The 24781-nt window shown below is 45.8% G+C and overlaps 2 protein-coding genes across 11 annotated transcripts in view; both read right to left on the reverse strand.

The window, feature by feature from the left end:
• Positions 1 to 24781, reverse strand: part of LOC106613191 (roundabout homolog 2) — a 607381-nt gene that overhangs the window by 306715 nt on the left and 275885 nt on the right. The gene's annotated exons all lie outside the window — the stretch shown is intronic.
• Positions 4179 to 5697, reverse strand: LOC145858102 (uncharacterized). Its single transcript, XM_082956542.1, has one exon. The coding sequence runs from the start codon at positions 5695 to 5697 to the stop codon at positions 4945 to 4947; it is 753 nt and encodes a 250-aa protein (XP_082812668.1). The 3' UTR covers positions 4179 to 4944.

Here is a 24781-nt window from a genome sequence, read left to right on the forward strand (position 1 = left end):
CAGGGCCTCTGTGTAGGGAACAACCAGGGCCTCTGTATAGGGAACAACCAGGGCCTCTGTATAGAGAACAACCAGGGCCTCTGTGTAGGGAACAACCAGGGACTCTGTGTAGGGAACAACCAGGGCCTCTGTGTAGGGAACAACCAGGGACTCTGTGTAGGGAACAACCAGGGCCTCTGTATAGGGAACAACCAGGGCCTCTGTATAGGGAACAACCAGGGCCTCTGTATAGGGAACAACCAGGGCCTCTGTGTAGGGAACAACCAGGGCCTCTGTGTAGGGAACAACCAGGGCCTCTGTATAGGGAACAACCAGGGCCTCTGTGTAGGGAACAACCAGGGACTCTGTGTAGGGAACAACCAGGGCCCCTGTATAGGGAACAACCAGGGCCTCTGTATAGGGAACAACCAGGGCCTCTGTATAGGGAACAACCAGGGCCTCTGTATAGAGAACAACCAGGGCCTCTGTATAGGGAACAACCAGGGCCTCTGTGTAGGGAACAACCAGGGACTCTGTGTAGGGAACAACCAGGGACTCTGTATAGGGAACAACCAGGGACTCTGTATAGGGAACAACCAGGAGGTAAAAAGAACACTGCTCCCAGTGCGATAAACCTGATGAAAAACTGTTCTCTACAACCTCAGGGAGCCTACACATTCTATCTGCAGGTCTGTCTGCCTGCCTGCCTGTTTGACTGTTTGACTGTCTCTCTCCATGGATCAGGCCCCGAGAGAGACCCAGAGACAACAGCACAAACACACAAATGACTCTGGCCTTCATAAAGAGGCGACCCATCGCTCCCGCCATAGAAAAGAGGCTTAACAGAGGTGTGCATCACCCCCTGCAGTGGGTATAATAACAGGTAGAAGTTAGATGAAGCCCCTATATAGCTGGAGAGGGCAGGCAAACACAGAACACACACAAGACAAGAGGCCGTGGCTGAGCAAGCACAAACAGCTACCACAAGACAAGAGGCTCACCACCTAGAGAGAGAGAGAGAGAGAGAGAGAGAGAGAGAGAGGGGGATAGTGAGAGAGGGATAGTGAGAGAGAGAGAGAGAGAGAGAGAGAGAGAGAGAGAGAGAGAGAGAGAGAGAGAGAGAGAGAGAGAGAGAGAGAGAGGGATAGTGAGAGAGGGATAGTGAGAGCAAGAGAGAGAGAGAGAGAGAGAGAGAGAGAGAGAGAGGGGGGGATAGTGAGAGAGGGATAGTGAGAGCAAGAGAGAGAGAGAGAGAGAGAGAGAGAGAGAGAGAGAGAGAGAGAGAGAGAGAGAGAAAGAGGGGGATAGTGAGAGAGGGATAGTGAGAGCAAGAGAGAGAGAGAGAGAGAGAGAGAGAGAGAGAGAGAGAGAGAGCGAGAGAGAGAGCGAGAGAGCGAGAAAGAGAGAGAGAGAGAGAGAGAGCGAGAGAGAGAGAGAGAGAGAGAGAGAGAGGGACAGATAGGGAGATTGAGAGAGAGAGAGAAAGAGAGGGGAGAGAGAGAGAGGGACAGATAGGGAGAGTGAGAGAGAGAGAGAGAGAGAGAGAGAGAGAGAGAGAGAGAGAGAAAGAGAGGGGAGAGAGAGAGAGGGACAGATAGGGAGAGTGAGAGTGAGGGGAGAGAGAGAAGAGAGAGTGAGAGAGACAGAGAGAGAGAGAGAGAGAGAGCGAGCGAGAGAGACAAAGAGAGAGAGAGAGAGATATAGAGAGAGAAGAGAGTGAGAGAAAGGGGAGAGAGAGAAGAGAGAGTGAGAGAGCGACACAGAGAGGGCTGAGATAACACAAACAGCTACCACAAGACAATAGGCTGTGGCTGAGAGAACACAAACAGCTAACACAACACAAGAGGCCGTGGCTGAGAGAATACAAACAGCTAACACAAGACAAGAGACTGTGGCTGAGAGAACACAAACAGCTAACACAAGACAAGAGGCCGTGGCTGAGAGAACACAAACAGCTAACACAAGACAAGAGGCCGTGGCTGAGAGAACACAAACAGCTAACACAAGACAAGAGGCCGTGGCTGAGAGAAAACAAGACAAGAGGCCGTGGCTGAGAGACCGCAAACAGCTAACACAAGACAAGAGGCCGTGTCTGAGAGAACACAGACAGCTAACACAAGACAAGAGGCTCACCACCTAGAGAGAGAGAGAGAGAGAGAGAGAGAGAGAGAGAGAGAGAGAGAGAAAGAGTGGTGAGAGAGCGTGAGAGAGAGAGAAAGAGAGCGAGAGAGAACGAGCAAGAGAGAGAGACAGAGAAATAGAGATAGACAGAGAAAGAGAGAGACAGAGGGAGAGAAGAGAGAGAGAGAGAGAGAAAGAGAGATAGAGAGAAGAGAGAGAGACAAAAAGAGAGGGCAAGAGAGATATAGAGAGAGACAGATTTGAGATATATATACTGCTCAAAAAAATAAAGGGAACACTTAAACCTCACAATGTAACTCCAAGTCAATCACACTTCTGTGAAATCAAACTGTCCACTTAGGAAGCAACACTGATTGACAATAAATTTCCCATGCTGTTGTGCAAATGGAATAGACAACAGGTGGAAATTATAGGCAATTAGCAAGACACCCCCAATAAAGGAGTGGTTCTGCAGGTGGGGACCATAGACCACTTCTCAGTTCCTATGCTTCCTGGCTGATGTTTTGGTCACTTTTGAATGCTGGTGGTGCTTTCACTCTAGTGGTAGCATGAGACGGAGTCTACAACCCACACAAGTGGCTCAGGTAGTGCAGCTCATCCAGGATGGCACATCAATGCGAGCTGTGGCAAGAAGGTTTGCTGTGTCTGTCAGCGTAGTGTCCAGAGCATGGAGGCGCTACCAGGAGACAGGCCAGTACATCAGGAGACGTGGAGGAGGCCGTAGGAGGGCAACAACCCAGCAGCAGGACCGCTACCTCCGCCTTTGTGCAAGGAGGAGCAGGAGAAGCACTGCCAGAGCCCTGCAAAATGACCTCCAGCAGGCCACAAATGTGCATGTGTCTGCTCAAACGGTCAGAAACAGACTACATGAGGGTGGTATGAGGGCCCGACGTCCACAGGTGGTCGTTGTGCTTACAGCCCAACACCGTGCAGGACGTTTGGCATTTGCCAGAGAACACCAAGATTGGCAAATTCGCTGGGTCAGTCATGGTGTGGGGTGGCATTTCTTTGGGGGGCCGCACAGCCCTCCATGTGCTTGCCAGAGGTAGCCTGACTGCCATTAGGTACCGAGATGAGATCCTCAGACCCCTTGTGAGACCATATGCTGGTGCGGTTGGCCCTGGGTTCCTCCTAATGCAAGACAATGCTAGACCTCATGTGGCTGGAGTGTGTCAGCAGTTCCTGCAAGAGGAAGGTATTGATGCTATGGACTGGCCCGCCCGTTCGCCAGACCTGAATCCAATTGAGCACATCTGGGATATCATGTCTCGCTCCATCCACCAACGCTACGTTGCACCACAGACTGTCCAGGAGTTGGCGGATGCTTTAGTCCAGGTCTGGGAGGAGATCCCTCAGGAGACCATCCGCCACCTCATCAGGAGCATGCCCAGGCGTTGTAGGGAGGTCATACAGGCACGTGGAGGCCACACACACTACTGAGCCTCATTTTGACTTGTTTTAAGGACATTACATCAAAGTTGGATCAGCCTGTAGTGTGGTTTTCCACTTTAACTTTGAGTGTGACTCCAAATCCAGACCTCCATGGGTTGATAAATTGGATTTCCATTGATTATTTTTGTGTGATTTTGTTGTCAGCACATTCAACTATGTAAAGAAAAAAGTATTTAATAAGATTATTTCATTCATTCAGATCTAGGATGTGTTATTTTAGTGTTCCCTTTATTTTTTTGAGCAGTGTATATATATATATAGAGAGAGAGAGAGACAGAGACAGATATATATATATATATGAGAGAGAGAGAGAGAGAGAGAGATATATATATATATATATGGAGAGCGAGAAAGAGATATATATATATATAGAGAGATATATATATATAGAGAGGGAGAGATATATAGAGCGAGATATATATATATATATATATATATATATAGAGAGAGAGAGAGAGAGAGAGAGAGAGATATATATATATAGAGAGAGAGAGAGCTGATGGACTTGGGAAGAAAATAAGAAAAGATCTTTCCACTTACTTCAGTAAGAATATGGCTACCAGGACTATTTGATTTGAATAGCATGAACAACATTGCCTGCTTGTTTCCATTCACATCCCAGAGATAGGTCAGGTGCTGAACTGCCCCTAGAGGGGAGAGAGGGGGAAGAGAGGAGAGGGAGGGGGAAGAGAGGAGAGGGAGGGGGACAGGCACAAAGCATCTATCCACCTGATGCCATAATGTTGCCTGGCTCTGCTTCCTTTATGGGCCAAACTGGCGCGGTAGGGAGGGAGTGCAGACCGCAGACACAAAGAACAGACAGATACACAGGGCTCTCTCTCTCTGCAGGACAGTCTTTGTACCATCCCGCTCCTCTCCCCTCTATGCTCCAGGACAAAGCAGTCAGCTGCTCTGACACCTCGTTATCCTGCTTCCCGCCAGGCCGGACGCAGCCTCTCACATGGGCAGGACTGACCGCCGTACCCCCGCTGAGGCCAAGCTACGGAGTGTGTGCTCATTGTGTGCTCAGCCATCAGCCATGACAAACACACAAAGATAAAAACATACACACAGGCTGTGTGGAGAATGCGAGGCAGAGATGCAGGCCTATAAAACCCACCTGTTCTAACGGCTGTGTATTCAAGGCCTTACCCACACCACTAGTTCACTCAGGCACAGCTCTAGCAGACTCATCGAGATGAGAGGAGCTCCACAAAGGCCGGTCACGCTTGACTGACCCATGTCACGCTCATTGTAGTGCCCTGGTGGAAGTTGAGATGGTTGGGAGATGGGATGGAGCATTACGGGGGGATACTCCCTCCAAAACTGAAAATATCTACCCTTCCTACCTCCCATATTTCTCATTCTAATTTATTCACTCTGACTGCTCCCTGCTCCCTGCTCTTCGCACTCTCCCTCTTTTGTTCCCCTCTCCTGTTCCCACTCTACCTCTTCTGTTCCCCTCTTCTGTTCCCACTCTTCCTCTTCTGTTCCCCTCTCCTGTCCCCACTCTCCCTCTTCTGTTCCCCTCTCCAGTTCCCACTCTCCCTCTTCTGTTCCCCTCTCCTGTTCCCACTCTCCCTCTTCTGTTCCCCTCTCCTGTTCCCACTCTTCCTCTTCTGTTCCCCTCTCCTGTCCCCACTCTCCCTCTTCTGTTCCCCTCTCCAGTTCCCACTCTCCCTCTTCTGTTCCCCTCTCCTGTTCCCACTCTTCCTCTTCTGTTCCCCTCTCCTGTTCCCACTCTTCCTCTTCTGTTCCCCTCTCCAGTTCCCACTCTTCCTCTTCTGTTCCCCTCTCCAGTTCCCACTCTTCCTCTTCTGTTCCCCTCTCCTGTTCCCACTCTACCTCTTCTGTTCCCCTCTCCAGTTCCCACTCTTCCTCTTCTGTTCCCCTCTCCTGTTCCCACTCTTCCTCTTCTGTTCCCCTCTCCAGTTCCCACTCTCCCTCTTCTGTTCCCCTCTCATGTTCCCACTCTCCCTCTTCTGTTCCCCTCTCCTGTTCCCACTCTCCCTCTTCTGTTCCCCTCTCCTGTTCCCGCTCTCCCTCTCCTGTTCCCCTCTCCAGTTCCCACTCTCCCTCTTCTGTTCCCCTCTCCTGTTCCCACTCTTCCCCTTCTGTTCCCATCTCCTGTTCCCGCTCTCCCTCTTATGTTCCCCTATACTGTTCCCACTCTTATCCTTCTGTTCCCCTCTCCTGTTCCCACTCTCCCTCTTCTGTTCCCCTCTCCTGTTCCCCTCTCCTGTTCCCACTCTTCCCCTCTCCAGTTCCCACTCTTCCTCTTCTGCTCCCATCTCATGTTCCCACTCTTCCCCTTCTGTTCCCCTCTCCAGTTCCCACTCTTCCTCTTCTGTTCCCCTCTCCTGTTCCCACTCTTCCTCTTCTGTTCCCCTCTCCTGTTCCCGCTCTTATCCTTCTGTTCCCATCTCATGTTCCCACCCTTCCCCTTCTGTTCCCCTCTCCTGTTGAGGGGCATCCAGAAAGGCTATGGGGTGCAGGTGTGCACACTTCAATAAACACACACCTTCACTACCTAATCCTGCAGCATCCATTTTAATAGTAAGGTTAAAATAACTGCAGTAATGGGGTCATGATAAAAAAAAAGGATTTGACAGTAATTAAGACAAGCCGCAGCAATATCAGGCAGTAAGAGCCATTAGAATAATCTGTAAGTGGAGAGAGTGGCAGTAAGGAGATGTTAGCTACCAGGAGGATTATTTCAGCACGGCTCTTTCTCGCTCTCACAGATATTAGTCGAGCTCTAATTGACATATAATATAACAGAAAACAGCTAGAATAACAGAGAGCAGCACTTAAAATCAATGTGTCCCTAAATTATTATTTGAACATCATAACGCGCCTGTATTTTTCCACTGTGGGCTGTTTGAGATCCCTCTCCATTCTCTCTCCTCTCCTCTCCATTCCCTCTCCTCTCCTCTCCTCTCCATTCTCTCTCCTCTCCATTCTCTCTCCTCTCCTCTCCTCTCCTCTCCATTCCCTCTCCTCTCCTCTCCTCTCCATTCCCTCTCCTCTCCTCTCCTCTCCTCTCCTCTCCTCTCCTCTCCTCTCCTCTCCTCTCCTCTCCTCTCCTCTCCTCTCCTCTCCATTCCCTCTCCTCTCCTCTCCTCTCCTCTCCATTCTCTCTCCTCTCCATTCCCTCTCCTCTCCTCTCCTCTCCTCTCCTCTCCTCTCCTCTCCTCTACTCTCCTCTCCATTCTCTCTCCTCTCCTCTCCTCTCCTCTGTTCTGCTCTGCTCTGAGCTGTGCTCCTGTTACCGTCTTCAAGCAGGAATATTAAGTGGGGTTAGGACTTAGCTTGCTCTGCTCACACCAAGCCAAATAAATATGCTGAGATTAGTTCCATCCTTGTGCACAGTCAAAATAAGCCACCGTCAGCATGCTAGCCGCATCAAAACAAGCCGTTTCACCACACACTGATACAGAGAAGACCACAGCCAATTCATATTGACGGGAATAAACAAATAAAAATACAAACACACAGATAAACATCACACCAGTCAGTACATCTCTAATATCCTCTACATACATCACACCAGTCAGTACAACTCTAATATCCTCTACATACATCACACCAGTCAGAACATCTCTAATATCCTCTACATACATCACACCAGTCAGTACATCTCTAATATCCTCTACATACATCACACCAGTCAGTACATCTCTAATATCCTCTACATACATCACACCAGTCAGTACATCTCTAATATCCTCTACATACATCACACCAGTCAGTACATCTCTAATATCCTCTACATACATCACACAAGTCAGTACATCTCTAATATCCTCTACATACATCACACCAGTCAGTACATCTCTAATATCCTCTACATACATCACACCAGTCAGTACAACTCCAATATCCTCTACATACATCACACCAGTCAGTACAACTCCAATATCCTCTACATACATCACACCAGTCAGTACAACTCCAATATCCTCTACATACATCACACCAGTCAGTACAACTCCAATATCCTCTACATACATCACACCAGTCAGTACAACTCCAATATCCTCTACATACATCACACCAGTCAGTACATCTCTAATATCCTCTACATACATCACACCAGTCAGTACAACTCCAATATCCTCTACATACATCACACCAGTCAGTACAACTCCAATATCCTCTACATACATCACACCAGTCAGTACATCTCTAATATCCTCTACATACATCACACCAGTCAGTACAACTCCAATATCCTCTACATACATCACACCAGTCAGTACATCTCTAATATCCTCTACATACATCACACCAGTCAGTACATCGCTAATATCCTCTACATACATCACACCAGTCAGTACATCTCTAATATCCTCTACATACATCACACCAGTCAGAACATCTCTAATATCCTCTACATACATCACACCAGTCAGAACATCTCTAATATCCTCTACATACATCACACCAGTCAGAACATCTCTAATATCCTCTACATACATCACACCAGTCAGTACATCTCTAATATCCTCTACATACATCACACCAGTCAGAACATCTCTAATATCCTCTACATACATCACACCAGTCAGTACATCTCTAATATCCTCTACATACATCACACCAGTCAGTACATCTCTAATATCCTCTACATACATCACACCAGTCAGAACATCTCTAATATCCTCTACATACATCACACCAGTCAGTACAACTCCAATATCCTCTACATACATCACACCAGTCAGTACAACTCCAATATCCTCTACATACATCACACCAGTCAGTACATCTCTAATATCCTCTACATACATCACACCAGTCAGTACATCGCTAATATCCTCTACATACATCACACCAGTCAGTACATCTCTAATATCCTCTACATACACCACACCAGTCAGTACATCACTAATATCCTCTACATACATCACACCAGTCAGAACATCTCTAATATCCTCTACATACATCACACCAGTCAGAACATCTCTAATATCCTCTACATACATCACACCAGTCAGTACATCTCTAATATCCTCTACATACATCACACCAGTCAGAACATCTCTAATATCCTCTACATACATCACACCAGTCAGTACATCTCTAATATCCTCTACATACATCACACCAGTCAGTACATCCTCAATATCGTCTACATACATCACACCAGTCAGTACATCTCTAATATCCTCTACATACATCACACCAGTCAGTACATCGCTAATATCCTCTACATACACCACACCAGTCAGTACATCTCTAATATCCTCTACATACATCACACCAGTCAGTACATCTCTAATATCCTCTACATACATCACACCAGTCAGTACATCCTCAATATCCTCTACATACATCACACCAGTCACTACATCTCTAATATCCTCTACATACATCACACCAGTCAGTACATCGCTAATATCCTCTACATACACCACACCAGTCAGTACATCGCTAATATCCTCTACATACACCACACCAGTCAGTACATCTCTAATATCCTCTACATACACCACACCAGTCAGTACATCACTAATATCCTCTACATACATCACACCAGTCTGTTGCCGTACCTGTCACTGTCCCCCCTTCTCATCACACCTGCCGCTGGCAGCTTTGTAATCATTCCCCACTCCGGGACGCTGCCAGTATCCAGGACACTGCCAGGATCCAGGACGCTCCAGAATTACAGCAGAAGAAAGATCACCTCTATGACTGTCCAATTAGAAAATCATCAGTGATGCACGACACATGTCCAACCTCAACGGGCCTCACTGTGTGGTAAATCCTCATACCTCACCATGGCGTAAAGACACATCCACTCAGAGAGCAAGCTGGGGGGATGTGTGTCGAGAGGATTCAAAATGGCAGATTGGTCGAAGCCCTGATGGCTGACCATTCTAGCTATGGATGAATACTCTTGCTCTGTCTGTAAGGTGAACATGGCTCATGTGAATAGTAATTTGTGAATAGGCATTGGGATGAGGTTGAAAGCATAGTCCCAATAGTCCCAATAGACGACTTCAGGTCTTCATCAGGCCCTGACACCCAGCAGGACCCCTTGATGACCCCAGGGCTCTGATCAATATGCTCTACAATCAGGACCAAATCAGGGATGGCCTTTCACCCCCCAGTCATTACTTTAACACAACACCACCCCCCCCCTCCGAACACATATGCTCAGACTATAGAGAGTTATGTAGAGGTAGAGGTCACCACCCAGTAATCAGACTATAGAGAGTTATGTAGAGGTCACCACCCAGTAATCCGTCTATAGAGAGTTATGTAGAGGTAGAGGTCACCATCCAGTAATCAGACTATAGAGAGTTATGTAGAGGTAGAGGTCAGCACCCAGTAATCAGACTATAGAGAGTTATGTAGAGGTAGAGGTCACCACCCAGTAATCAGTCTATAGAGAGTTATGTAGAGGTAGAGGTCACCATCCAGTAATCAGACTATAGAGAGTTATGTAGAGGTCACCATCCAGTAATCAGACTATAGAGAGTTATGTAGATGTCACCACCCAGTAATCCGTCTATAGAGAGTTATGTAGAGGTAGAGGTCACCATCCAGTAATCAGACTATAGAGAGATATGTAGAGGTAGAGGTCACCATCCAGTAATCAGACTATAGAGAGTTATGCAGAGGTAGAGGTCACCATCCAGTAATCAGTCTATAGAGAGTTATGTAGAGGTCACCATCGAGTAATCAGACTATAGAGAGTTATGTAGAGATCACCATCCAGTAATCAGACTAGAGAGAGTTATGTAGAGGTCACCATCCAGTAATCAGACTATAGAGAGTTATGTAGAGGTAGAGGTCACCACCCAGTAATCAGACTATAGAGAGTTATGTAGAGGTAGAGGTCACCATCCAGTAATCAGACTATAGAGAGTTATGTAGAGGTCACCATCCAGTAATCAGACTATAGAGAGTTATGTAGAGGTAGAGGTCACCACCCAGTAATCAGACTATAGAGAGTTATGTAGAGGTAGAGGTCACCATCCAGTAATCAGACTATAGAGAGTTATGTAGAGGTAGAGGTCACCACCCAGTAATCAGACTATAGAGAGTTATGTAGAGGTAGAGGTCACCATCCAGTAATCAGACTATAGAGAGTTATGTAGAGGTAGAGGTCACCACCCAGTAATCAGACTATAGAGAGTTATGTAGAGGTAGAGGTCACCATCCAGTAATCAGACTATAGAGAGTTATGTAGAGGTAGAGGTCACCATCCAGTAATCAGACTATAGAGAGTTATGTAGAGGTAGAGGTCACCACCCAGTAATCAGTCTATAGAGAGTTATGTAGAGGTAGAGGTCACCAACCAGTAATCAGACTATAGAGAGTTATGTAGAGGTAGAGGTCACCATCCAGTAATCAGACTATAGAGAGTTATGTAGTGGTCACCACCCAGTAATCAGTCTATAGAGAGTTATGTAGAGGTCACCATCCAGTAATCAGACTATAGAGAGTTATGTAGTGGTCACCACCCAGTAATCAGACTATAGAGAGTTATGTAGAGGTCACCATCCAGTAATCAGACTATAGAGAGTTATGTAGAGGTAGAGGTCACCACCCAGTAATCAGACTATAGAGAGTTATGTAGAGGTCACCACCCAGTAATCAGTCTATAGAGAGTTATGTAGAGGTAGAGGTCACCATCCAGTAATCAGACTATAGAGAGTTATGTAGAGGTAGAGGTCACCATCCAGTAATCAGTCTATAGAGAGTTATGTAGAGGTCACCATCCAGTAATCAGACTATAGAGAGTTATGTAGAGGTAGAGGTCAACACCCAGTAATCAGACTATAGAGAGTTATGTAGAGGTAGAGGTCACCACCCAGTAATCAGACTATAGAGAGTTATGTAGAGGTAGAGGTCACCATCCAGTAATCAGACTATAGAGAGTTATGTAGAGGTAGAGGTCACCACCCAGTAATCAGACTATAGAGAGTTATGTAGAGGTCACCACCCAGTAATCAGACTATAGAGAGTTATGTAGAGGTAGAGGTCACCATCCAGTAATCAGTCTATAGAGAGTTATGTAGTGGTCACCATCCAGTAATCAGTCTATAGAGAGTTATGTAGAGGTAGAGGTCACCACCCAGTAATCAGTCTATAGAGAGTTATGTAGAGGTCACCATCCAGTAATCAGACTATAGAGAGTTATGTAGAGGTAGAGGTCACCACCCAGTAATCAGACTATAGAGAGTTATGTAGAGGTCACCATCCAGTAATCAGACTATAGAGAGTTATGTAGAGGTAGAGGTCACCACCCAGTAATCAGACAATAGAGAGTTATGTAGAGGTAGAGGTCACCACCCAGTAATCAGTCTATAGAGAGTTATGTAGAGGTAGAGGTCACCACCCAGTAATCAGTCTATAGAGAGTTATGTAGAGGTAGAGGTCACCATCCAGTAATCAGTCTATAGAGAGTTATGTAGAGGTCACCATCCAGTAATCAGACTATAGAGAGTTATGTAGAGGTCACCATCCAGTAATCAGACTATAGAGAGTTATGTAGAGGTAGAGGTCACCATCCAGTAATCAGACTATAGAGAGTTATGTAGAGGTAGAGGTCACCATCCAGTAATCAGACTATAGAGAGTTATGTAGAGGTCACCATCCAGTAATCAGTCTATAGAGAGTTATGTAGAGGTAGAGGTCACCATCCAGTAATCAGACTATAGAGAGTTATGTAGAGGTAGAGGTCACCATCCAGTAATCAGACTATAGAGAGTTATGTAGAGGTCACCATCCAGTAATCAGACTATAGAGAGTTATGTAGAGGTAGAGGTCACCATCCAGTAATCAGACTATAGAGAGTTATGTAGAGGTAGAGGTCACCACCCAGTAATCAGACTATAGAGAGTTATGTAGAGGTCACCATCTAGTAATCAGACTATAGAGAGTTATGTAGAGGTAGAGGTCACCATCCAGTAATCAGACTATAGAGAGTTATGTAGAGGTAGAGGTCACCACCCAGTAATCAGACTATAGAGAGTTATGTAGAGGTCACCACCCAGTAATCAGACTATAGAGAGTTATGTAGAGGTCACCACCCAGTAATCAGACTATAGAGAATTATGTACAGGTAGAGGTCACCATCCAGTAATCCGTCTATAGAGAGTTATGTAGAGGTCACCATCCAGTAATCAGACTATAGAGAGTTATGTAGAGGTAGAGGTCACCATCCAGTAATCAGACTATAGAGAGTTATGTAGAGGTAGAGGTCACCATCCAGTAATCCGTCTATAGAGAGTTATGTAGAGGTCACCATCCAGTAATCCGTCTATAGAGAGTTATGTAGAGGTCACCACCCAGTAATCAGACTATAGAGAGTTATGTAGAGGTCACCACCCAGTAATCAGACTATAGAGAGTTATGTAGAGGTCACCACCCAGTAATCAGACTATAGAGAATTATGTACAGGTAGAGGTCACCATCCAGTAATCCGTCTATAGAGAGTTATGTAGAGGTCACCATCCAGTAATCAGACTATAGAGAGTTATGTAGAGGTAGAGGTCACCATCCAGTAATCAGACTATAGAGAGTTATGTAGAGGTAGAGGTCACCATCCAGTAATCAGACTATAGAGAGTTATGTAGAGGTCACCATCCAGTAATCAGACTATAGAGAGTTATGTAGAGGTAGACGTCACCATCCAGTAATCAGACTATAGAGAGTTATGTAGAGGTCACCATCCAGTAATCAGACTATAGAGAGTTATGTAGAGGTAGAGGTCACCATCCAGTAATCAGACTATAGAGAGTTATGTAGAGGTCACCACCCAGTAATCAGACTATAGAGAGTTATGTAGAGGTAGAGGTCACCACCCAGTAATCAGACTATAGAGAGTTATGTAGAGGTAGAGGTCACCATCCAGTAATCCGTCTATAGAGAGTTATGTAGAGGTCACCATCCAGTAATCAGACTATAGAGAGTTATGTAGAGGTAGAGGTCACCATCCAGTAATCAGACTATAGAGAGTTATGTAGAGGTAGAGGTCACCACCCAGTAATCAGACTATAGAGAGTTATGTAGAGGTAGAGGTCACCATCCAGTAATCAGACTATAGAGAGTTATGTAGAGGTAGAGGTCACCATCCAGTAATCAGACTATAGAGAGTTATGTAGAGGTAGAGGTCACCACCCAGTAATCAGACTATAGAGAGTTATGTAGAGGTCACCATCCAGTAATCAGACTATAGAGAGTTATGTAGAGGTAGAGGTCACCACCCAGTAATCAGACTATAGAGAGTTATGTAGAGGTAGAGGTCACCATCCAGTAATCAGTCTATAGAGAGTTATGTAGAGGTAGAGTTCACCATCCAGTAATCAGACTATAGAGAGTTATGTAGAGGTAGAGGTCACCACCCAGTAATCAGACTATAGAGAGTTATGTAGAGGTAGAGGTCACCACCCAGTAATCAGTCTATAGAGAGTTATGTAGAGGTCACCATCCAGTAATCAGTCTATAGAGAGTTATGTAGAGGTAGAGGTCACCATCCAGTAATCAGACTATAGAGAGTTATGTAGAGGTCACCATCCAGTAATCAGACTATAGAGAGTTATGTAGAGGTAGAGGTCACCATCCAGTAATCCGTCTATAGAGAGTTATGTAGAGGTCACCATCCAGTAATCAGACTATAGAGAGTTATGTAGAGGTAGAGGTCACCATCCAGTAATCAGACTATAGAGAGTTATGTAGAGGTAGAGGTCACCATCCAGTAATCAGACTATAGAGAGTTATGTAGAGGTAGAGGTCACCATCCAGTAATCAGACTATAGAGAGTTATGTAGAGACACCATCCAGTAATCAGACTATAGAGAGTTATGTAGAGGTAGAGGTCACCACCCAGTAATCAGACTATAGAGAGTTATGTAGAGGTAGAGGTAGAGGTCACCATCCAGTAATCAGTCTATAGAGAGTTATGTAGAGGTCACCATCCAGTAATCAGACTATAGAGAGTTATGTAGAGGTAGAGGTCACCATCCAGTAATCAGACTATAGAGAGTTATGTAGAGGTAGAGGTCACCATCCAGTAATCAGACTATAGAGAGTTATGTAGAGGTAGAGGTCACCATCCAGTAATCAGACTATAGAGAGTTATGTAGAGGTAGAGGTCACCACCCAGTAATCAGACTATAGAGAGTTATGTAGAGGTAGAGGTCACCATCCAGTAATCAGACTATAGAGAGTTATGTAGAGGTAGAGGTCACCACCCAGTAATCAGACTATAGAGAGTTATGTAGAGGTCACCATCCAGTAATCAGACTATAGAGAGTTATGTAGAGGTAGAGGTCACCACCCAGTAATCAGACTATAGAGAGTTATGTAGAGGTAGAGGTCACCATCCAGTAATCAGTCTATAGAGAGTTATGTAGAGGTAGAGGTCACCACCCAGTAATCAGACTATAGAGAGTTATGTAGAGGTCACCATCCAGTAATCAGACTATAGAGAGTTATGTAGAGGTAGAGGTCACCATCCAGTAATCAGACTATAGAGAGTTATGTAGAGGTAGAGGTCACCATCCAGTAATCAGACTATAGAGAGTTATGTAGAGGTAGAGGTCACCATCCAGTAATCAGTCTATAGAGAGTTATGTAGAGGTAGAGGTCACCATCCAGTAATCAGACTATAGAGAGTTATGTAGAGGTAGAGGTCACCATCCAGTAATCAGTCTATAGAGAGTTATGTAGAGGTAGAGGTCACCATCCAGTAATCAGTCTATAGAGAGTTATGTAGAGGTAGAGGTCACCACCCAGTAATCAGTCTATAGAGAGTTATGTAGAGGTCACCATCCAGTAATCAGACTATAGAGAGTTATGTAGAGGTAGAGGGCACCATCCAGTAATCAGACTATAGAGAGTTATGTAGAGGTAGAGGTCACCACCCAGTAATCAGTCTATAGAGAGTTATGTAGAGGTAGAGGTCACCAACCAGTAATCAGACTATAGAGAGTTATGTAGAGGTCACCATCCAGTAATCAGACTATAGAGAGTTATGTAGAGGTAGAGGTCACCATCCAGTAATCAGACTATAGAGAGTTATGTAGAGGTCACCATCCAGTAATCAGACTATAGAGAGTTATGTAGAGGTAGAGGTCACCATCCAGTAATCAGACTATAGAGAGTTATGTAGAGGTAGAGGTCACCATCCAGTAATCAGACTATAGAGAGTTATGTAGAGGTCACCATCCAGTAATCAGACTATAGAGAGTTATGTAGAGGTAGAGGGCACCATCCAGTAATCAGACTATAGAGAGTTATGTAGAGGTAGAGGTCACCACCCAGTAATCAGTCTATAGAGAGTTATGTAGAGGTCACCATCCAGTAATCAGACTATAGAGAGTTATGTAGTGGTCACCACCCAGTAATCAGACTATAGAGAGTTATGTAGAGGTCACCATCCAGTAATCAGACTATAGAGAGTTATGTAGAGGTAGAGGTCACCACCCAGTAATCAGACTATAGAGAGTTATGTAGAGGTCACCATCCAGTAATCAGACTATAGAGAGTTATGTAGAGGTAGAGGTCACCATCCAGTAATCAGAATCCATTGGATTCAGTTTAGTTTTGAGTCAGTGAGAAAGGAGCCAATTGTCTTTGCGGTGGACAAAGACAGACAGGCAGGGCTTTAACAGAGAGAGACAGACATATAGGACAGGGCTAATGAGAGACAGACATATAGGACAGGGCTAATGAGAGACAGATAGGCTGACCAGACAGGGCTAACTAGAGATAGACAGACAGAGGGAGCTAGACAGGGTTAACGAGAGAGAGAGAAAGTCAGAGAGAGAGAGAGAGAGAGAGAGAGAGAGAGAGAGAGAGGACAGGGCTAACGAGAGAGAGAGACAGGACAGGGCTAACGAGAGAGAGAGACAGGACAGGGCTAACGAGAGAGAGAGACAAGACAGGGCTAACAAGAGAGAGACAGACACACAGAGCTAGACTGATAGGACAGGGCTAACGAGAGACAGACAGGACAGGTCTAACAAGAGAGACAGACAGACACACCGAGCTAGACAGATAGGACAGGGCTAATGAGAGACAGACAGGACAGGTCTAACAAGAGAGACAGACAGACACACCGAGCTAGACAGATAGGACAGATAGACAAAGTGACAGTTCAGCTGTGTGCTCACGACACAACTAGACCACGGCCCCAGCACCGCTCTGAGCCCCACATCCCCTCTGTAGTCTGGGCTGGTCCCCAAGTTGACACAACCCTCTACCCCCCAAGCACAGAGAGCGGAGCCAAGGAGAAGTGGGTGTAGACGAGAACAGAATCATTCTTCTTCTCCCCCTCTCCTTTTTATCTTCCTAACTTCCTGTTCTAACTCCTCCCTCTCTGTCTGTCCAGTAGGAAGTGAATGGGTATGAGGGGGTCTTTGACTCAGTCATGGAGGGCCAACTCACAGTCTGACATCTTGTGTTGTCAAGAGTTGCTGTGACGACCTGGCAAATCCACTGAACTCTGACCCGACAGATCAAAACTTGCGAACCCGAGAACAGGGTTGCCGGGTGGTGGGTTGGGGATTTCATTGGAGGGGGGAGGATGAGTGGAGGTGGGGGTTGGGGGTCAAATATCCTCTGGCAGCTGTCATAGCTGTCTCGTCTTCCTGTGTGGAGATAATGGGCCAGAACCACAGCCTTCCTCCCAGAGTGCAGAAGGGGCTAGGGGGAGGGGCACCAGGTTGCAGGCTGTCAGGGCGCGGGTTAAGGACCTGTGATTAATGAGGACGGGCGTCTCTCCACAGGAGCCCAGCAGCACGTGCCACACTGGTGTCAACAACACAAGCACCCCTCACTCCACCCGTTATACTGGGACTGGGCCTGGGCACACTCGCTGGTGTAGCTGGTGGAGTGGTGGAGCTGGTGTGTGCTCCCACACTGCCAGCAGTCTACACACACACCACGTACACACATCCACACACAGGAGCTGGAGCTGCCTTGTCCAGGAGGTCCACTGTCCTGCCTCATTCATCAGGAGCTCCTGAGCCTCAGTGAGAGTGACCATCTAGTGTAGGATTTCTCCCTGGGTCCCACACCAGACAGGTGTGTGTGCAGTGAAGGGGGATGACAGGCAGGAGTTGCGGGGGTGAGGGGCACCCAGCTGGGGTGTGGACCAGGGCTGTGGACCAGGGCAGTCAGTCCCCTCCGCCTGGCTGACGTCTGCCACTCAAATAAGCTAATGACGCAAAATCCTGAAACTACCCCTCCCCCATGTATGACTGAATTTAGGTTAAAAATACACAGGAATCAGGAAGGGCCAGGAAGAGCCAGAGGGGTAGGGTTATTGTTCGGGTCAGGTGCTGTGAGGGATGGATGGGGGGGGGGGAGAGCAATATTTATGACAATCAACACCCTGTTGGCTCCGTTGGGTGATTTTTAGATGAATTGTATCTCCCTTTCTCCTCCTTTCTCCCCCTCCTGCCCCTGTCTCATTCCCTCGCTCCTTTCTCCCCCTCCTGCCCCTGTCTCATTCCCTCGCTCCTTTCTCCCCCTCCTGCCCCTGTCTCATTCCCTCCCTCCTTTCTCCCTGTCTCATTCCCTCGCTCCTTTCTCCCCGTCTCATTCCCTCGCTCCTTTCTCCCCCTCCTGCCCCTGTCTCATTCCCTCGCTCCTTTCTCCCCCTCCTGCCCCTGTCTCATTCCCTCGCTCCTTTCTCCCCCTCCTGCCCCTGTCTCATTCCCTCCCTCCTTTCTCCCTGTCTCATTCCCTCGCTCCTTTCTCCCCGTCTCATTCCCTCGCTCCTTTCTCCCCCTCCTGCCCCTGTCTCATTCCCTCGCTCCTTTCTCCCCCTCCTGCCCCTGTCTCATTCCCTCCCTCCTTTCTCCCCCTGTCTCATTCCCTCGCTCCTTTCTCCCCCTCCTGCCCCTGTCTTATTCCCTCCCTCTTTTCTCCCCCTCCTGCCCCTGTCTTATTCCCTCCCTCTTTTCTCCCCCTCCTGCCCCTGTCTTATTCCCTCCCTCTTTTCTCCCCCTCCTGCCCCTGTCTTATTCCCTCTCTCTTTTCTCCCCCTCCTGCCCCTGTCTTATTCCCTCCCTCTTTTCTCCCCCTCCTGCCCCTGTCTCATTCCCTCGCTCCTTTCTCCCCCTCCTGCCCCTGTCTCATTCCCTCCCTCCTTTCTCCCTGTCTCATTCCCTCGCTCCTTTCTCCCCGTCTCATTCCCTCGCTCCTTTCTCCCCCTCCTGCCCCTGTCTCATTCCCTCGCTCCTTTCTCCCCCTCCTGCCCCTGTCTCATTCCCTCCCTCCTTTCTCCCCCTGTCTCATTCCCTCGCTCCTTTCTCCCCCTCCTGCCCCTGTCTTATTCCCTCCCTCTTTTCTCCCCCTCCTGCCCCTGTCTTATTCCCTCCCTCTTTTCTCCCCCTCCTGCCCCTGTCTTATTCCCTCCCTCTTTTCTCCCCCTCCTGCCCCTGTCTTATTCCCTCTCTCTTTTCTCCCCCTCCTGCCCCTGTCTTATTCCCTCCCTCTTTTCTCCCCCTCCTGCCCCTGTCTCATTCCCTCCCTCCTTTCTCCCCCTCCTGCCCCTGTCTCATCCCCTCTCTCCTTTCTCCCCCTCCTGCCCCTGTCTCATCCCCTCTCTCCTTTCTCCCCCTCCTGCCCCTGTCTCATCCCCTCTCTCCTTTCTCCCCCTCCTGCCCCTGTCTTATTCCCTCCCTCTTTTCTCCCCCTCCTGCCCCTGTCTCATCCCCTCTCTCCTTTCTCCCCCTCCTGCCCCTGTCTCATCCCCTCTCTCCTTTCTCCCCCTCCTGCCCCTGTCTCATTCCCTCCCTCCTTTCTCCCCCTCCTGCCCCTGTCTCATCCCCTCTCTCCTTTCTTCCCCTCCTGCCCCTGTCTCATTCCATCCACAGCATCCTTAATCGAGTCAAGTGACTTATTAAGGCTTATGAGAAAAGCAGCTAATTTCATTAGCAGCCAGTCAGTGTGCTGGTATCTGATTCTTCATGCCCAGAGGGGGTGGGGTTGGCTGCACTGGGTGTTGGACTCATATGGTTATCACCTGTAGACAGTTATAGAGCAGCAATTTGGGGGATAAGGGAGCGATGGGGGGAGGTGGGGAAGGCAAGACGCTGGGGGGAGATAACAGAGCCACTGATATGACTCAGATCCTAGATGTTTAGCAAAGGTATTAAAGGATGTTCTAAATTAACACTGTGTAGGTTTAAAAGGTTATGTAGGAAACACTGTGTAGGTTTAATTATGTGGGAACACTGTGTAGATTTAACAGGTTATGTAGGAAACACTGTGTAGGTTTAATTATGTGGGAACACTGTGCAGGTTTAACAGGTTATGTAGAAACTCTGTGTAGATTTAACAGGTTATGTAGAAACACTGTGCAGGTTTAATTATGTGGAACACTGTGTAGGTTTAACAGGTTATGTAGGAACACTGTGTAGGTTTAACAGGTTATGTAGGAACACTGTGTAGGTTTAACAGGTTATGTAGGAACACTGTGTAGGTTTAACAAGTTATGTGGGAACTCTGTGTAGTTTTAATTATGTGGGAACATTGTGTAGGTTTAACAGGTTATGTAGGAACACTGTGTAGGTTTAACAGGTTATGTGGGAACACTGTGTAGGTTTAACAGGTTATGTAGAAACACTGTGTAGGTTTAACAGGTTATGTAGGAACACTGTGTAGGTTTAACAGGTTATGTGGGAACACTGTGTAGGTTTAACAGGTTATGTAGAAACACTGTGTAGGTTTAACAGGTTATGTAGGAGCACTGTGTAGATTTAACAGGTTATGTAGGAACACTGTGTAGGTTTAACAGGTTATGTAGAAACACTGTGTAGGTTAAATTATGTGGGAACACTGTGTAGATTTAACAGGTTATGTAGAAACACTGTGTAGGTTTAACAGGTTATGTGGGAACACTGTGTAGGTTTAATTATGTGGGAACACTGTGTAGGTTTAACAGGTTATGTAGGTACACTGTGTAGGTTTAACAGGTTATGTGGGAACACTGTGTAGGTTTAATTATGTGGGAACACTGTGTAGGTTTAATTATGTGGGAACACTGTGTAGGTTTAACAGGTTATGTGGGAACACTGTGTAGGTTTAACAGGTTATGTAGGAGCACTGTGTAGATTTAACAGGTTATGTAGGAACACTGTGTAGGTTTAACAGGTTATGTAGAAACACTGTGTAGGTTAACTTATGTGGGAACACTGTGTAGGTTTAACAGGTTATGTAGAAACACTGTGTAGGTTAAATTATGTGGGAACACTGTGTAGGTTTAACAGGTTATGTAGGTACACTGTGTAGGTTTAACAGGTTATGTAGGTACACTGTGTAGGTTTAACAGGTTATGTGGGAACACTGTGTAGGTTTAATTATGTGGGAACACTGTGTAGGTTTAATTATGTGGGAACACTGTGTAGGTTTAACAGGTTATGTGGGAACACTGTGTAGGTTTAACAGGTTATGTGGGAACACTGTGTAGGTTTAATTATGTGGGAACACTGTGTAGGTTTAACAGGTTATGTGGGAACACTGTGTAGGTTTAATTATGTGGGAACACTGTGTAGGTTTAATTATGTGGGAACACTGTGTAGGTTTAACAGGTTATGTGGGAACACTGTGTAGGTTTAATTATGTGGGAACACTGTGTAGGTTTAACAGGTTATGTGGGAACACTGTGTAGGTTTAATTATGTAGAAACACTGTGTAGGTTTAACAGGTTATGTGGGAACACTGTGTAGGTTTAACAGGTTATGTGGGTACACTGTGTAGGTTTAACAGGTTATGTGGGAACACTGTGTAGGTTTAACAGGTTATGTAGGTACACTGTGTAGGTTTAATTATGTGGGAACACTGTGTAGGTTTAACAGGTTATGTGGGAACACTGTGTAGGTTTAACAGGTTATGTAGGTACACTGTGTAGGTTTAATTATGTGGGAACACTGTGTAGGTTTAATTATGTGGGAACACTGTGTAGGTTTAATTATGTGGGAACACTGTGTAGGTTTAACAGGTTATGTGGGAACACTGTGTAGGTTTAACAGGTTATGTGGGAACACTGTGTAGGTTTAATTATGTGGGAACACTGTGTAGGTTTAACAGGTTATGTGGGAACACTGTGTAGGTTTAATTATGTGGGAACACTGTGTAGGTTTAATTATGTGGGAACACTGTGTAGGTTTAACAGGTTATGTGGGAACACTGTGTAGGTTTAATTATGTAGAAACACTGTGTAGGTTTAACAGGTTATGTGGGAACACTGTGTAGGTTTAACAGGTTATGTGGGTACACTGTGTAGGTTTAACAGGTTATGTGGGAACACTGTGTAGGTTTAACAGGTTATGTAGGTACACTGTGTAGGTTTAATTATGTGGGAACACTGTGTAGGTTTAACAGGTTATGTGGGAACACTGTGTAGGTTTAACAGGTTATGTAGGTACACTGTGTAGGTTTAATTATGTGGGAACACTGTGTAGGTTTAATTATGTAGAAACACTGTGTAGGTTTAACAGGTTATGTGGGAACACTGTGTAGGTTTAATTATGTGGGAACTCTGTGTAGGTTTAATTATGTAGAAACACTGTGTAGGTTTAACAGGTTATGTGGGAACACTGTGTATGTTTAATTATGTGGGAACTCTGTGTAGGTTTAATTATGTAGAAACACTGTGTAGGTTTAACAGGTTATGTGGGAACACATTTCCAGAAATCACAAAGAATAAGAAAAGCAGTGCCAAGGTAAATTTCCCTCTTTAAAATTTCTGCATGGCTTTGTGCATGATATCTTATGGGTTATAAAAACTAAAGTCTGATGGTAGTCTCAGTGTACTGCAGTCCTCTGAAAGTTTTCCTTTGGGTCGACAAACAGACAGTGCTGGACGAACCATCAATAACTTTGTACATGTACCCATCAGCACCAAACAGGCCTAACCTTTATCCATTCTCCCTGGCTGTAGAGTGGTCACTGGGGTAAGCAGTACAACAGCCATGGTGCTTAGCACTCTGGGCAGGCCAAACGGCTGCTCCTACTGTATCTCTGAACTATAATCCATTCATCTGTCTCTCTGGTTTCCTGTCTCTGTGACGTAGGCATAAAGGCATCAGCATACGTTGGTTCGGCTGGCGCCAAGCTGAACTCGGCTAGACAAACCGAACGAGTGTGCTCGTACACTCCCTTAAAAGACCTTCGCTTGAGACGCCATAGCCAGTATACACTTCCTCAAAATAGTCTGAATTAATCTAAGATAAAGAAATCTGTCGTTAATTTTGATGATTTTGCCGAGGAGATCTTAGCGGTGTAATTGTACATCTAACTGAGATGTTCGGTGCAGTATTTCTCAAGTGAAAAAATGTGTATGAAAATGAGTCGTCTCTCGTTGAATGACAACAAACATTTCATTGAAGAATCCCTACTGTTGACCAGTCACCGACGAAGGAGCGTTGACTTCAGCTATAGACTTTGAAATGCCTCGAGAAAAAACTGTGGAAAAAAAACCTTTGACGAACAAAAACGTCACAAAATGTCATTATAATATATGCACAAACTGTTCCAAACGATTTTGGGATGGGAAGCCTTAACCCTGCCTGCTGAGGCCATGTCACCCTCCATACATCTCCCAAAACAACCAGAGCTAACAGCATTAGAGCCGTATGCTAGGGACAATCTCCAGACTGGCTAATGGACAGATGGGCTGTTACTGTTCCATCTTCCAGCCTGGCCGGAGGGGTCAGGAGATGGTCAATCAATGGTCAGCCAAAGGTTAAGTCCAGAACTAGGTGGAGGTCAACCCTATCCTCTCCCAACATGGTAAAATCATCCTATCGGTCAGGTACACTGGTTGTAATGGAGCTAAATCCCAGCTGGATATTCAGAGGGGTTATGTCAGGTTGTGTCTGCTTTAACCCACAATCTCAGATAATCAGTGTAATTCACCTTGTGTTGTGTCAAGATAATCAGTGTAATTCACATTGTGTTGTATCCAGATAATCAGTGTAATTCACCATGTGTTGTACCCAGATAATCAGTGTAATTCACCTTGTGTTGTGTCCAGATAATCAGTGTAATTCACCTTGTGTTGTATCCAGATAATCAGTGTAATTCACCTTGTGTTGTATCCAGATAATCAGTGTAATTCACCTTGTGTTGTATCCAGATAATCAGTGTAATTCACCTTGTGTTGTATCCAGATAATCAGTGTAATTCACCTTGTGTTGTATCCAGATAATCAGTGTAATTCACCTTGTGTTGTATCCAGATAATCAGTGTAATTCACCGTGTGTTGTATCCAGATAATCAGTGTAATTCACCTTGTGTTGTATCCAGATAATCAGTGTAATTCACCTTGTGTTGTATCCAGATAATCAGTGTAATTCACCTTGTGTTGTATCCAGATAATCAGTGTAATTCACCGTGTGTTGTATCCAGATAATAAGTGTAATTCACCTTGTGTTGTATCCATTCTTTTATTCAGCCTCCATCTGTTTATGTAGAATCAGACAACCAGGAGAGAAGGGTTGCAAAATGTTCCAGAAAACCCTGTTGGAGGATTCCCAGAATCAAGAGGGAATAAGCAGGAAATCTGGAATCCTCCAACCAAGAATCTGGAAAACCAAAGAATGTACTGAAAGTTCCCGGAATTTTGCAACCCTACAGGACAGTGAACAAGAGGGTCTAGCTTAGAGTGTTTTTGTGCAGTGTAAATATAATGGGAGTATTTTAGCAGCTCTCTCTCTCTCTCTCAAGCATTTTATTGACAAGGTATTCCACACAAAACACACTCAAATACGCCTACGACTTCTATTATTTATTTTCCCAGTTAATTTGTCTAAGTGTGAATAATTTGTGTTTATATGTGCTGTGATGTGCACACGTGGGTGTGGTATAGGAACATTTGGCAAAAAACATGCAATTACGTTAATAACACATCACTACTTGCCATTGTGCTCCAGGTTTCCTGTTTTGAATCATATCATTTTCCATCACCTCCATCAAGCCAGTATCGGAAGCAGCCAAATCGATATTCATAAAGTGTCAGGGTCGTAATTCACTTGTCAGTTGTGTTCCATGCAAAACAAAGCAAACACCACTGGGACTTCTAAAAGTAAGAACGAAAAAAGCAGGCGCTTAAATTTCCTGTTTAATGCCTGGGCATGTCTTATGAGAGCCAATTAAGCGGTTATTTTCAGCTCCATTACAACATGGCATCTTGGGGTTCCGTTTTCCCCTTACCACACCATTTATGATGCTGCCT

Source organism: Salmo salar, chromosome 09 (genome assembly GCF_965601325.2).
Source record: "Salmo salar chromosome 09, fSalSal1, whole genome shotgun sequence".
In the NCBI taxonomy this organism is placed as follows: Eukaryota; Metazoa; Chordata; class Actinopteri; order Salmoniformes; family Salmonidae; genus Salmo; species Salmo salar.

Coding starts and splice junctions, on each gene's coding strand:
- LOC145858102 (XM_082956542.1), bottom strand. CDS start 5,697: ATGGGAACAGAAGGGGAAGAGTGGGAACAGGAGAGGGGAACAGAAGAG.